The sequence below is a fragment of the Entelurus aequoreus genome, linkage group LG01, assembly GCF_033978785.1.
Source record: "Entelurus aequoreus isolate RoL-2023_Sb linkage group LG01, RoL_Eaeq_v1.1, whole genome shotgun sequence".
NCBI lineage: Eukaryota > Metazoa > Chordata > Actinopteri > Syngnathiformes > Syngnathidae > Entelurus > Entelurus aequoreus.
Window position 1 is genome coordinate 72,965,627 of NC_084731.1, and position 14,558 is coordinate 72,980,184.

The 14,558-nt window shown below is 40.6% G+C and overlaps 1 protein-coding gene across 2 annotated transcripts in view; it reads left to right on the top strand.

Moving 5' to 3' along the window:
• The first annotated feature begins 424 nt into the window (after positions 1-424).
• LOC133656886 (voltage-dependent L-type calcium channel subunit alpha-1D-like) overlaps positions 425-14,558 on the top strand; it is a 205,076-nt gene continuing 190,942 nt past the window's right edge. For both annotated transcript variants that reach the window (XM_062057746.1, XM_062057752.1), the window contains exons 1-2: positions 425-658; positions 13,610-14,021. In XM_062057746.1, the coding sequence (XP_061913730.1) occupies positions 625-658; positions 13,610-14,021 (446 nt within the window). In that variant the 5' untranslated portion in view covers positions 425-624. The remainder of the gene's footprint in view (positions 659-13,609; positions 14,022-14,558) is intronic.

Below are 14,558 nucleotides of genomic sequence, written 5' to 3' on the forward strand. Positions count from 1 at the left end.
CCATCAGATTCCAATGGGGATTAAAACCAGTTCATTTATTATTTTAATTTCATTTACTGTATATTGTTACGTCAATTGCTAACGCAGGTGTAAAATATTGGAAAGAAATACTAAGTCGTATTGTAATGAAAGTGCTTTTTTGTGTTTGTACGTTGTATATGTGTTTACTTGTTCAAGTAAAAAACAATAGTAGTTTTTAAAAAAATGGTAATGTGGTCCGAATTGCATGTAAAAAGGTCAAATTTGGTTCGATTGTTCTTGAAAAAACAAAAGGCCGGCAGTATAAATGAAGAGACTAGTCAAATATGACATCATGCTAGCCAGGAGTGCACTGCCAGTCTGCGCTAATTGATGCTAACGAGTCTGCCGCTAATTGATGCTAACCAGTCTGCCGCTAATTGATTCTAACGAGGCCTGCGACCACGTGTCACACAGTACATGATGCCTCTTGGAGCTGCATCACTTTTTCCAGAGCAGCAGAGATTACGCTGGAAGGATTACAGCCTCCATGCAGGCTCAGGTAATCCAATCACTGGGAACCTTCCAGCCCTCCACTTCACTTCCTGCACGCCAACACAACTCAGCCCAGCACCATGACGCCTGGCAGGGAAGGCAGCTGACACCATGCCCTTCATTGTCAGAGCAAGACCCCTCAGGGGTAAGTCTTTACTATTATTATTTTTATTATTATTATTATTATGGCATACATGCCCTTCATTGTCAGAGCAAGACCCCTCAGGGGTAAGTCTTTACTATTATTATTATTATTATTATTATTATTATTATTATTACTATTATTATTATTATTATTATTATTATTGCATACATGCCCTTCATTGTCAGAGCAAGACCCCTCAGGGGTAAGTCTTTATTATTATTATTATTATTATTATTATTATTATTATTATTATTATTGCATACATGCCCTTCATTGTCAGAGCAAGACCCCTCAGGGGTAAGTCATTATTATTATTATTATTATTATTATTATTATTATTATTGAATACATGCCCTTCATTGTCAGAGCAAGACCCCTCAGGGGTAAGTCTTTACTATTATTATTATTATCCACCCCATCCATTTTCTACCGCTTATTCCTTTCGGGGTCGCGGGGGGCGCTGGAGCCTATCTCAGCTACAATCGGGCGGAAGGTGGGGTACACCCTGGACAAATCGCCACCTCATCACTGGGCCAACACAGATAGACAGACAACATTCACACTCACATTCACACACTAGGGCCAATTTAGTGTTGCCGATCAACCTATCCCCAGGTGCATGTCTTTGGAGGTGGGAGGAATTATTATTATTATTATTATTATTGCATACATGCCCTTCATTGTCAGAGCAAGACCCCTCAGGGGAAAGTCTTTACTATTATTATTATTATTATTAATATTATTATTATTATTAATAATAATATTGCATACATGCCCTTCATTGTCAGACCAAAACCCCTCAGGGGTAAGTCATTATTATTATTATTATTATTATTATTATTATTATTGCATACATGCCCTTCATTGTCAGAGCAAGACCCCTCAGGGGTAAGTCTTTATTATTATTATTAGTAGTAGTAGTAGTAGTAGTAGTAGTATTGAATACATACCCTTCATTAACAGAGCAAGACCCCTAAGGAGCAAGTCTTTTCTGTTGTTGTTGTTGTTATTATTATTAACAATAATAGTGGATAAAGACTTACACCTCAGAGGTGAGGGTTTTATATACAGTTGAGGCCAAAAGTTTGGACACACCTTCTCCTCATTCAAAGTGTTTTCTTTGTTTTCAGGACTATTTACATTGTAGATTGTCACATCAAAACTATGACACCTGTGAAGTGAAAACTATTTCAGGTGACTACCTCTTTTAGCTCATGGGGAGAATGCCAAGCGTGTGCAAAACCGTAATCAGAGCAAAGGGTGGCTATTTTGAAGAAACTAGAATAAAAAAACATGTTTTCACCTTTTTTTGTTAAGTACATAACTCCACATGTGTTCATTCATAGTTTTGATGTGACAATCTACAATGTAAATAGTCATGAAAATTAAAAAAACACATTGAAAGATATATATATATATACGTATATACTAACCCCGTTTTCATATGAGTTGGGAAATTGTGTTAGATGTAAATATAAACGGAAAACAATGATTTGCAAATCCTTTTCAACCCATATTCAATTGAATGCACTACAAAGACAAGATATTTGATGTTCCAACTCATAAACTTTATTTTTTTTTGCAAATAATAATTAACTTAGAATTTCATGGCTGCAACACTTGCCAAAGGAGTTGGGAAAGGGCATGTTCACCACTGTGTTGCATCACCTTTTCTTTTAACAACACTCAATAAACGATTGGGAACTGAGGAAACTAATTGTTGAAGCTTTGAAAGTGGAATTCTTTCCCATTCTTGTTTTATGTAGAGCTTCAGTCGTTCAACAGTCCGGGGTCTCCGCTGTCGTATTTTACGCTTCATAATGTGCCACACATTTTCGATGGGAGACAGGTCTGGACTGCAGGCGGGCCAGGAAAGTACCCGCACTCTTTTTTTACGAAACCACGCTGTTGTAACACGTGCTGAATGTGGCTTGGCATTGTCTTGCTGAAATAAGCAGGGGCGTCCATGAAAAAGACGGTGCTTAGATGGCAGCATATGTTGTTCCAAAACCTGTATGTACCTTTCAGCATTAATGGTGCCTTCACAGATGTGTAAGTTACCCATGCCTTGGGCACTAATGCACCCCCATACCATCACAGATGCTGGCTTTTCAACTTTGCGTCGATAACAGTCTGGATGGTTCGCTTCCCCTTTGGTCCGGATGACACGATGTCGAATATTTCCCCCAAAAATTTGAAACGTGGACTCGTCAGATCACAGAACACTTTTCCACTTGCATGAGTCCATCTTAGATGATTTTGGGCCCAGAGAAGCCGGCGGCGTTTCTGGATGTTGTTGATAAATGGCTTTCGCTTTGCATAGTAGAGCTTTAACTTGCACTTACAAATGTAGCGACAAACTGTATTTAGTGACAGTGGTTTTCTGAAGTGTTCCTGAGCCCATGTGGTGATATCCTTTAGAGATTGATGTCGGTTTTTGATACAGTGCCGTCTGAGGGATCGAAGGTCACGGTCATTCAATGTTGGTTTCTGGCCATGCCGCTTACGTGGAGTGATTTCTCCAGATTCTCTGAACCTTTTGATGATGTTATGGACCGTAGATGTTGATATCCCAAAATTTCTTGCAATTGCACTTTGAGAAACGTTGTTCTTAAACTGTTTGACTATTTGCTCACGCAGTTGTGGACAAAGGGGTGTACCTCGCCCCATCCTTTCTTGTGAAAGACTGAGCATTTTTTGGGAAGCTGTTTTTATACCCAATCATGGCACCCACCTGTTCCCAATTAGCCTGCACACCTGTGGGATGTTCCAAATAAGTGTTTGATGAGCATTCCTCAATTTTATCAGTATTTATTGCCACCTTTCCCAACTTCTTTGTCACGTGTTTCTGGCATCAAATTCTAAAGTTAATGATTATTTGAAAAAAAAAAAAGTTTATCAGTTTGAATATCAAATATGTTGTCTTTGTAGCATATTCAACTGAATATTGGTTGAAAAAGATTAAAATGATTTGCAAATCATTGTATTCTGTTTATATTTACATCCAACACAATTTCCCAACTCATATGGAAACAGGGTTTGTATATATATATATATATATATATATATATATATATATATATATATATATATATATGTGTATGTATGTATGTATATATAACATATATGTATGTATGTATGTATGTATGCATACATACATACATACATACATACACACACACACACACACACACACACACACACACACACACACACACACACACACACACACACACACACACACACGCACGCACACGCACACACTGTGGTGGTAGAGTGATTGGAGCACATCCTTGTTGGTCACAAAAACAAATCCGACCACAGATCTTTCCTCCAGAAGGTCTTATATTTGTCCATGTGGTGTCAGATGAAACAAAAATGGAGCTGTTTGGCCACGATACCCAGCAATATGTTTGGAGGAGAAAAGGTGAGGCCTTTAATCCCAGGAACACCATGTCTACCGTCAAGCATGGTGGCAGTAGTATTATGCTCTGGGCCTGTTTTGATGCCAATGGAACTGGTGCTTTACAGAGAGTAAATGGGACAATGAAAAAGGAGGATCACCTCCAAATTCTTCAGGACAAGCTATAATCATCAACCCGGTGTAATGTTTACTAAGGGGAGGTGACGGCAAACAGACACCAGGGGACAGTATGTACAATTATTATATATATATATATATATATATATATATATATATATATATATATATATATATATATATATATATATATATATATATATATATATATATATATATATATATATATATATATATATATATATATATAATAATAATAAACAATACAACTAAACTAAGAAAATGGAGTGTGAACTAGAATACAAGAGTGTGTGGTGTAAGACTATGTGTGTAATTAGCTGAAGTGTGTTACCAAGTGTTGACGAGAGCGAACGAGGCAGTCCATGGGGCAGGCAGGTGATCAGGGGCGAGAGAGGAGTCGGGAAACAAGGAAAGCAGTCCAAAACACTGGGGAAACAACGGGAGATCTTGAAGAGGGAATTCTGCGGGGACACGGGAGAAAACAAGGGACAAGTAAGCCACGGAGAGGAAAACAAGACGAGAGCATAAAGCTTGACGCTTACGGTACACCATGAGAAAACTAAGTTCCCGCGCCGATCCTTGGGTCCACTGGTCTTTTATCCAGCTCGCCCTCATCAGTCCCAGGTGTGCAGATTTCTGGTGAGTGATTGCAGCTGGTGGCTGCTGCAGGGCGGAGTAGCGCGCGGCGCGTCCCTGGATGTGCGCACCCGTGGGCGTGTCCCGAGGTGCGCACAGACGGATGAGCGGCGTTGGCAGGAGTCTGAGCCGTAACACCCGGAGGTTGGGTCTTGGGCGCAGTTGGGTGTTCCAACAGGACAATGACCCCAGACACACGTCAAAAGTGGTAAATGAATGGCTAAATCAGGCTACAATGAAGGTTTTAGAATGGCCTTCCCAAAGTCCTGACTGAAATGTGTGGACAATGCTGAAAAAACAAGTACATGTCAGAAAACCAACACATTTAGCTGAACTGCACCAATTTTGTCAAGACGAGTGGTAAAAAAATTACAGCAGAAGCTTGTGGGTGGCTACCAAAAGCGCCTTATTGCAGTGAAACTTGCCAAGGGACATGTAAGCAAATATTATTTTTGCTGTATGTATACGTTTGACCCACCAGATTTGCTCACATTTTCAGTAGACCCATAATAAATTAATAAAAGAAGCAAACTTCATGAATGTTTTTTGTGACCAACAAGTATGTGCTCCAATCACTCTATCACAAAAAAATAAGAGTTGTAGAAATAATTGGAAACTCAAGACAACCATGACATTGTTCTTTACAAGTGTATGTAAACTTTTGACCACCACTGTGTGTGTGTGTGTGTGTGTGTGTGTGTGTGTGTGTGTGTGTGTGTGTGTGTGTGTGTGTGTGTGTGTGTGTGTGTGTGTGTGTGTGTGTGTGTGTGTGTGTGTGTGTGTGTGTGTGTGTGTGTGTGTGTGTGTGTGTGTGTGTGTGTGTATATACAGACTGTCTCAGAAAATTATAATATTGTGATAAAGTCCTTTATTTTCTGTAATGCAACTAAAAACATGAAAATGTCATACATTCTGGATTCATTACACATCAACTGAAATATTGCAAGCCTTTTGTCGTTTTAATATTGCTGATTATGGCATACAGCTTAAGAAAACTCAAATATCCTATCTCAAAATATTAGAATATCATGAAAAAGTATACTTACAGGCTATTTAACTAATCAATTGAATCGTCTAATTAACTCGAAACACCTGCAAGGGTTTCCCTGAGCCTTTAAAAACACTCAACTTGGTTCAGTAAACTAAATCACAAGTATGGGGAAGAATGCTGACCTGACTGCTGTCCAGAGGACCATCATTGACACCCTCCATCAGGAGGGTAAGACACAAAAATAAATGTCTAAAAGAGCAGGCTGTTCACAGAGTGCAGTTTCAAAGCACATTCACAAAAAGTCTGTTGGAAGGAGGAAATGTGGCAGGAAACGATGCACAACCAAGAAAGAGGACCGCAGCCTTAACAGCATTATGAAGAAGAGCCGCTTCCAGAAGTTGGGGGAGCTTCAAAGACAGTGGACTGAAGCTGGAGTCCAGGTATCGAAAGCCACTGTTCACAGACTTGTCCGGGAAATGGGCTACAATAGCCGCATTCCCATGGTCAAGCCACTCCTGAACTCAAGACAACGGAAGAACCATCTGACTTGGGCTATGGAAAAGAAGCACTGGACAGTTGCAGAGTGGTCCAGAGTCCTGTTTTCAGACGAAAGCAAGTTTTGTATTTCATTTGGAAGTCAAGGCGCTAGAGCAGTGATCCTCAACAGGCGGACCGCGGTCCATGTCCGGACCCAGCGACGTGTCCGTCCGGACCAAGCACGAATTATAGTATTTAAAAAAAATTAAAAATAATTAATTTTTTATTTTTATTTTTTATAATTATAATTATGATAAAAAAATATAATAATTGTATTCATCTTTGAGTTATCGCTAGCGCAAGTCAACGTTCTTTGTTGTTTTTAGTCAAATATCTCCACGTTTAGTTTACACTTCTCCGTGTCTCACTCACTCCGTCTCTCTCTCTCTCGCTCTCTCAGAGAGAGTGAGAGAGAGAGAGACGGAGTGAGAGCGAGAGAACGCCACTCTGATTGGCTGCGAAATCAGCCAATCAGAGTATGGGTGTCATCTCTATCACAACGACGCGCTGATAGGCTGTTACCACCTGGGTCACACAGCGCTCATGCCCCATGCATGGAACCTTTCGCTGCATGCACACAGTTGTCTCGCATTGCTACTTTGCTAACTGTTCACTCGTCAGTCACTGAATGTGAATCAAATCACAATGGCATGTTCCAAGTTTGCTCAGGCTGGTAAAAGAAAGGTGGACAGGGAAAACCGACGTTTCAAGGAAGAATGGACAGAGCAATATGTTTTCATCCTACCTACTGCAAGTACCAGACCAATGTGTCTAATATGCAACAGTACTGTTGCTCTGGTGAAAAGTGAAAATCTAAAACGTCACTATCTGAAAGAGCACCTCAAATTTGAAGAGACATTTCCTCATGATTCAGAGCTAAGAAAAAAAGAAATCATGAGGCTGAAAAAGTCATATGAAACATCAAGCAAGATTTTTGTTAAATCTATGACACAACAACAAATAGCAACAGAGTGCTCACTCAGAGTGGCATGGGTTTTGGGTAAACACAAGAAGCCATTCTCTGATGCAGAAATAATTAAAGAATGCTTGACTGAAGTGATGGGTGCCATGTTTGAAGGCAAAGAAAAGGAGGAAATGACAGCTAAAATAAATCAAATCCCACTCTCTGATGCCACAGCTACCAGACGTACTGAAATACTGGCTGGTGATTTGTCCAAGCAGCTTTGTGATGGAATAAAAAAGCAGAGTGCATATCCCTAGCAGTGGATGAGTCCACTGACACCACTGACAATGCTCAGTTGTTGGTGTTTGTGAGGTATTATGATGAGGAAAAGGGGGAGTTTATTGAAGATGTTTTGGGCCTGGCAAACCTCAGTGGACAAACAAGGGGAGAAGACACCTATAAAGCAATATCAGAAATGCTGAATGAGAAAGGGATAGATCTGAAGAAAGTTGTGTCCATTGCTACTGATGGAGCTCCAGCCATGTTGGGGAGAGAGAAGGGACTGGTTCCGCATCTGAGAGAACACCACCCTGGCCTGATATCTTATCACTGCATAATCCACCAGTCTGTCCTTTGTGCAAGTCTTGGAGAAGTGTACTCTGAAATCATGACAACAATGATGAAACTCATAAACTTCTTGAGAGCATCATCTGCCCTGCAGCACCGCTTGCTGCGCACATTCCTAACAGAGTTAGATGCTGCTTTTGATGATTTGCTCGTGCACAACAACGTCAGATGGCTGAGCAAAGGCAGGGTCCTGGAGCGTTTTTGGGCCATTAGAGAAGATCTGCAAGTGTTTCTGTCCCAGCAAAATAGCGCAAAAGCAAACCAGTTGCTGGAATTTCTGCAAAATGCTGGGAAAATGGAAGCTGTGGCATTTTGGCTTATATAACCTCCCATCTCAATGACCTAAATCTCAAGCTACAGGGGAAGAAGAACACAGTGTGTGAGCTGATGTCAGAAGTCCGTGCCTTCCAGAGGAAGCTGGAGCATTTCAAAAGTGACATACAGGTAACTAATGTGTTATTATTATTTTCTACCACACACTATTTTCTTCCACTTGATAATTCATACCTATTTTTAAGCATTGTTCCTAATATATATTTAAACTGTGTATCTACAGGAGGAACTGCTCCACTTCCCCAAACTTCTGGAACTGACCAAAGGAGAGGGAGATCATCAGTGCCATTTGGAATTCTTGGAAAAACTCATTGCAAATTTCAAGACTCGCTTTGATGGCTTCATTTTGGGAAAACAAGTCCTGCTGTTCATTGAAAACCCATTCCTGATCAGAAATGTGAGTGCGTTCTCTGCAGAAGCAAAACAAGTCTTCCCATGGGCCAGAGCTGCTTCACTGCAGACTGAGCTCATTGACCTCCAAGAAAGTGTCGCACTGAAAGAGGCTCAGTGTGACGCCATCACCTTCTGGTCAAAGCTGGTCATTCCTTCCAAGTTCCCTCTGCTGCATAAGATGGCCTGTCACATCCTCACAATGTTTGGCTCAACATACAGCTGTGAGTCTGCCTTCTCTACAATGAACATTGTGAAGAACAAGTACCGCAGCAGACTGACCAATGAACACCTGGATCAGTGTCTCCGCCTGGCCATCACACCTTTTGTGCCAAAGTTCAAAGTCTTGGCTTCAACCCCAAGAGCCCAATTCTCCCATTGAGCAGCTGTGTTTTACACAATGGGGATGTACTGTACCATAGTTATATTTGCACATAAATCTGTTGAGGTCATTTGTTTACCAGGGATAGGAGGGTTGTGTTTAAAATTATTTATTTTTTGTTAAAACTGAAAGTTTTATTTAAGTTCTCTTTTTTTTTTTTTCAAAGAAAATCTTTCATGTGTTTTATTGGATATTCATTTTATTTTTGTTAATTTTAAGAATATGTTAAACTACTACCTACCTCCTGCTACTATATAAGCTTGACCGATAATAAACGGACCCAGCCTGTTTCAAAATAACATTTGTGGACCTTCAAGATTTGTACTTGAGGACCCCTGCGCTAGAGTCTGGAAGAAGGCTGGAGAGGAGCAGAATCCAAGTTGCTTGAAATCCAGTGTGAAGTTCCCACAGTCAGCAATGGTTTGGGGAGCCATGTCAGCTGCTGGTGTTGGTCCACTGTGTTTCATCAAGTCCAGAGTCAATGCAGCTGTGTACCAAGAGATTTTAGAGCACTACATGCTTCCATCTGTTGAAAAGCTCTATGGAGATGATGATTTCATTTTCCAGCATGATCTAGCACCTGCCCACAGTGCCAAAACCACCAGTAACTGGTGTACTGACCATGGCATTACTGTACTCGATTGGCCTGCCAACTCCACTGATCTGAACCCCATAGAGAATTTGTGGGGTATTGTGAAGAAAAAGCTGAAAGACACCAGACCCAATAATGCAAATGAGCTAAAGGCCACTATTGAAGCATCCTGGGCCTCAGCAATGCCACAGGCTGATTGCCTCCATGCCACGCCGCATTGATGCATTAATCCGTTCAAAAGGATTCCCAACCAAGTACTGAGTGCATTAATTGACATTTTCAAATGTTTGATTTTGTTTTGCTGTTATAAATCTTTTTTTTTTACTTGGTCTGAGGAAATATTCTAATTTTTTGAGATAGGATTTTTGAGTTTTCTTAAGCTGTATGCCATAATCAGCAATATTAAAATAATAAAAGGCTTGCAATATTTCAGTTGATGTGTAATGAATCCAGAATGTATGACATTTTCATGTTTTTAGTTGCATTACAGAAAATAAAGGACTTTATCACAATATTCTAATTTTCTGAGACAGTCCTTATCATCATCATCATCAGCCATTGTCAGTCCACTGCTGGACGAAAGCCTCAGCATGTTTCTGCCATAGTGAACGATCTCTAGCTGCTCCCTGCCACTGCACTGTTCCCCAATATTTGTCTATCTCATCTCGCCATCTCACTCTTGGTCTTCCTCTATTTCTGCTCCCATCCATGGGTCTCCATGATGTCATTAGGGAAGTCCATCTATTATCTGTTCTACTGATATGTCCAGCCCACTTCCACTTACTGAATTTGATAGTTCTCATAATGTCTTGGACTTGCGTTTGTTTTCTCACCCATTCGTTTGTTTTTCTGTCTTTATATGTGATTCCGAGCATATTTCTTTCCATGTTGTGTTGTGCTGCTGCTATTTTCTTTTCCATTTTATTTGACAATGCCCAGGTTTCAGCTCCATATGTCATGGTTGGTAACACGCATTGATTAAAGACCTTTCTTTTTAGGCTTAACGGTATTTCTCCTCTCATGATGTTGCTCAGTTTTCCATATTGGCACCAGCCCAATCTGATTCTCCTCCCTATCTCCTGTTCTTGACTCTTTTCTTTCAGGCTAAATCTCTGCCCCAGATAGATATATTCATTAACTTCATCAATTTCATTTCCATTAACAGTCACAGGTCCATGAGGTACCATGGAATTTGCCATAACTTTTGTTTTTTTCATATTCATTTTCAATCCACAACATTTGCTGGCATTTGCAAGGTCTTTAAGCATATCTTCCACTTCACTGATTTGCTCTCCCAAGACAACAATGTCATCTGCAAATCTCAGATGATTAAATTTGTCTCCGTTGATATCAACTCCTTTATCCTCCCACTCCAGAGAGCGAAATATGCCTTCCAAACAAGCTGTAAACAGTTTAGGCGAAATTGTATCGCCTTGTCGGACACCCTTCTTTATGTGGATTTTCTCGCTTGGTTTGTGCAGCGTAACTGTGGTAGTGCAGTTTGTGTAGATGTCCTTGAGTAAGTTAATGTACTTATGATGAATTCCTTGATCTTGCAGAGCTTTTAGAACCGACTGTGTCTCCACTGAATCAAATGCTTTTTCATAGTCTATGAAGGCCATACAAAGTGGTTTGTTGTATTCTTGGCATTTTTCTTTGATCTGATTCAATGTATGAATATGGTCCATGGTAGAAAAACCACTCCTAAACCCTGCTTGTTCTCTGGGTTGATTGCTATTAAGTGTATTTTCCATTCGATTTGTCAGAATTCTTGTAAACAACTTGTATATGTTTGAAAGAAGGCTAATAGGTCTGTAGTTCTTGAGGTCCCTCTTGTCCCCTTTCTTGAAAATGATGATCATGTTAGCTTCTTTCCACTTCTCTGGCACTTTCCCCTGATGTAAGCAAGCTGTGTATAGCTTCGCCAGCTCCTTAGCAATGACATCCTCCCCCTCTTTAATTGTGTCAATTAAAATGTTATCTGGTCCTGGTGCTTTCCCTCGTTTCATGTTTTTGACTGCATGCTGCACCTCCCAATATGTGATGTCTGGAATTTCTTCTGAGTCTGTGGATAATTGAAGGTCTACTGACTGACTGCTTTGATAGAGTTCTTCATAAAATTCTTCAATCCTCATCAAAATCATGTCTTGATCTGTGATTTCTGTCCCCTTTTTATCAAGTAATGTTGTTATTTTCTGCTTTCCACTTGCAAGTTTCTGCCTTGTTTTCTTCAAACTTTTATTGTTTTCTATTGTCTCTTGAATTTTAAGGGTGTTGTATTTTCTTATGTCTTGTCGGAGTTTCTTTCGTATTGTCTTGCATGTTTCTGTATATTCAACATTCTGGAATCCCACTCCATCTCTCTTCATATTCCTCCTTTTCTCCATTAGCCACTTTGTGCTATCTGAGAGTTTGGACTCTTGCTTTTTCTTTTCTTTCCCTGCTGTTTTTATAGAGCTCTCATGTACTATGTCAATGAATTTGTCATTCCATTCATCAAGGTCGGAAGTATCTTCTACTTCCAGTCCTTGAAAGCGGTTTTGTAGTTCTAGTTGAAATTCATGCTTTCTGGCTTCCAAATTGATCATATCGGGCTTTCTGTATTTTGCTATTAATTTCATTCTTTCTAGTCTCGTATCTACCTTCACTTTGCACATAACCATACGGTGGTCACTGCCAGTGTTTACTTTGTTGAATATGGTAACATCTTGAATTATCTTTGGCTTGTTAGTCAAGATAAAGTCAATTTCATTCTTGGTTTTACCGTCCGGGCTTCTCCAAGTCCATCTTCTGGATATTTTCTTCTTGAAGAAGGTGTTCATAATTTTGAGTTTGTTTCTGGAAGCAAAATCGATGAGCATTTCACCTCTGTCATTTCTGAGACCTGATCCAAAGTTTCCCATCACTTCTTCCTCCCCATCTTGCTTGATTCCTACTTTAGCATTGAAATCCCCTATTACTAGGTTAAAGTGAGTTTTTGATGATTTGAGAGCCTGTTCCACTTCCTCATAAAATTTGTCAACCTCTTCATCATCATGCGCTGATGTTGGAGCATACACCTGAATGACCTTAATGCTGTATTTACTGTTCAGTTTTATGGTTATTTGGGCCATTCTTTCATTTATTCCTTTAAATTCTGTTATATACTTTGTCCATTTCTTATTAATGATGAAAGCAACCCCTGCTAGGCTTCTGTTTCCCATTCCTATGTGATAGAATTGATGCCCGCTGCTTAGTTCAATTAATTGTTCTCCTTGTCGCTTCACTTCACTGAGACCTATGATATCCCATTCTATACCATCTAATTCTTCTTCAAGTTCCGTTAATCTGTCGTCTCCAATTAGGGATCTCACATTATACGTTGCCACTCGCAGATCCCAATGATGGCCTGTATGAACCCAGGGATTCTTAGCACCCCCTGTTCCTTGCCTTAACGAACCGCCATCTTGGTCTGGAGCTCTGGAACTGCTGGGGACTGGGGGCCGTCTTCTTGGCGTACTCTTCATGCTGGTTATTAGCCTACACCTTCCACGCTGGCTTGGTGCGGGTTGGAAGGGGTATTTTATATCGGAGATCCTTCTCCTAGACTAATTGCCTTACTGGGCTGTTGAACTTAGTCTGTCCTGTTGGTTGTCCACGCCCCAATTACCCAGGGACCCGCTCAGCTTTATGGCGCTGACCGCCCGCCAGTCACAAGAGAAGGTGCAAACGGTTCTTTGTGTGCATTTTATAGACGTTAGTTGGGACTCACTAACCCCACACACAACCTCCCATCTCATGCCTGGATGTAGTTTAACGTCATACCCAAGACCCAAGACAGTCCTTATATATATATATATATATATATATATATATATATATATATATATATATATAAAATGTATGTATGTATGTATATATGAGAGAGAGAGAGGTTCAAATGTAGTAAAAGTACTTGGTCTATGCGTGGGTCTGCGGTTCAAAGTCTTTGCTGATTGGCTCGTTTGTCCACCAACAGGGGCCCAATATGACGGCAACAAAAGACGTACTTCCTGTGCCGACCCCTCGGCTCTGTGGTCCCAAGGTCACGTGCAGCAGCTGGGCCCAGCCGGGACCGCTCACGCCCCCGCCAGCGCCGGCAAGCCTGTGGGCTCGTCCTGCGGCTCCGTCCCCAGCACCGGCGTCAGCCCCGTCCTGGCCTGGCACGCCGCCATAAACGCCGCCCGCCAGGCCAAGGGCGATGCCACCAAGCCTGACATGAGTCCGCAAGTCTCGGCGTGCACAGGCTCGCTGGCGCACAGGAAGCGTCAACAATACGCCAAGAGCAAGAAGCAGGGCGGCTCCACCACCAGTCGACCACCCAGAGCCTTGTTCTGTCTCAGCCTGGACAACCCTCTACGCAGGGCTTGCATCAGCCTGGTGGAGTGGAAGTATCCTTTCATCACCACAGTTACATTACACAATTACACTCACTTCACAGCAACGCCCAGGTCAAACCACGCCCCCTCCACTTGCAGCAGTCCCTCCCACTTCTACATTATTTGTTTTCTTGAAGTATTGCAAATGAATGAGTGAATGCAGTAAAAGTACTTTGAATGTTCCAAAGAATGATTAAAAGAAGTAAACATACTTTAAATATTTGCAAATGAATGAATGCATGCAGTAAAAGTACTTTAAATATTTGCAAATGAATGAGTGAATGCAGTAAAAGTACTTTAAATATAGCAAAAAATAATGAGTGAATGCAGTAAAAGTACTTTAAATATTGCAAAATAATAAATGAATGCAGTAAAATAACTAAGTATTGCAAATGAATGAATGGATGCAGTAAAATTACTTTAATAACGCACACAGGAAGTAAGAGTAGACTGTTCTCACATACTGTACATAGTTATGATGATTAGTCAAATATAATTTATGAATGATGATCACATACATAGTTATGATTAGTCAAATATCATTTATGA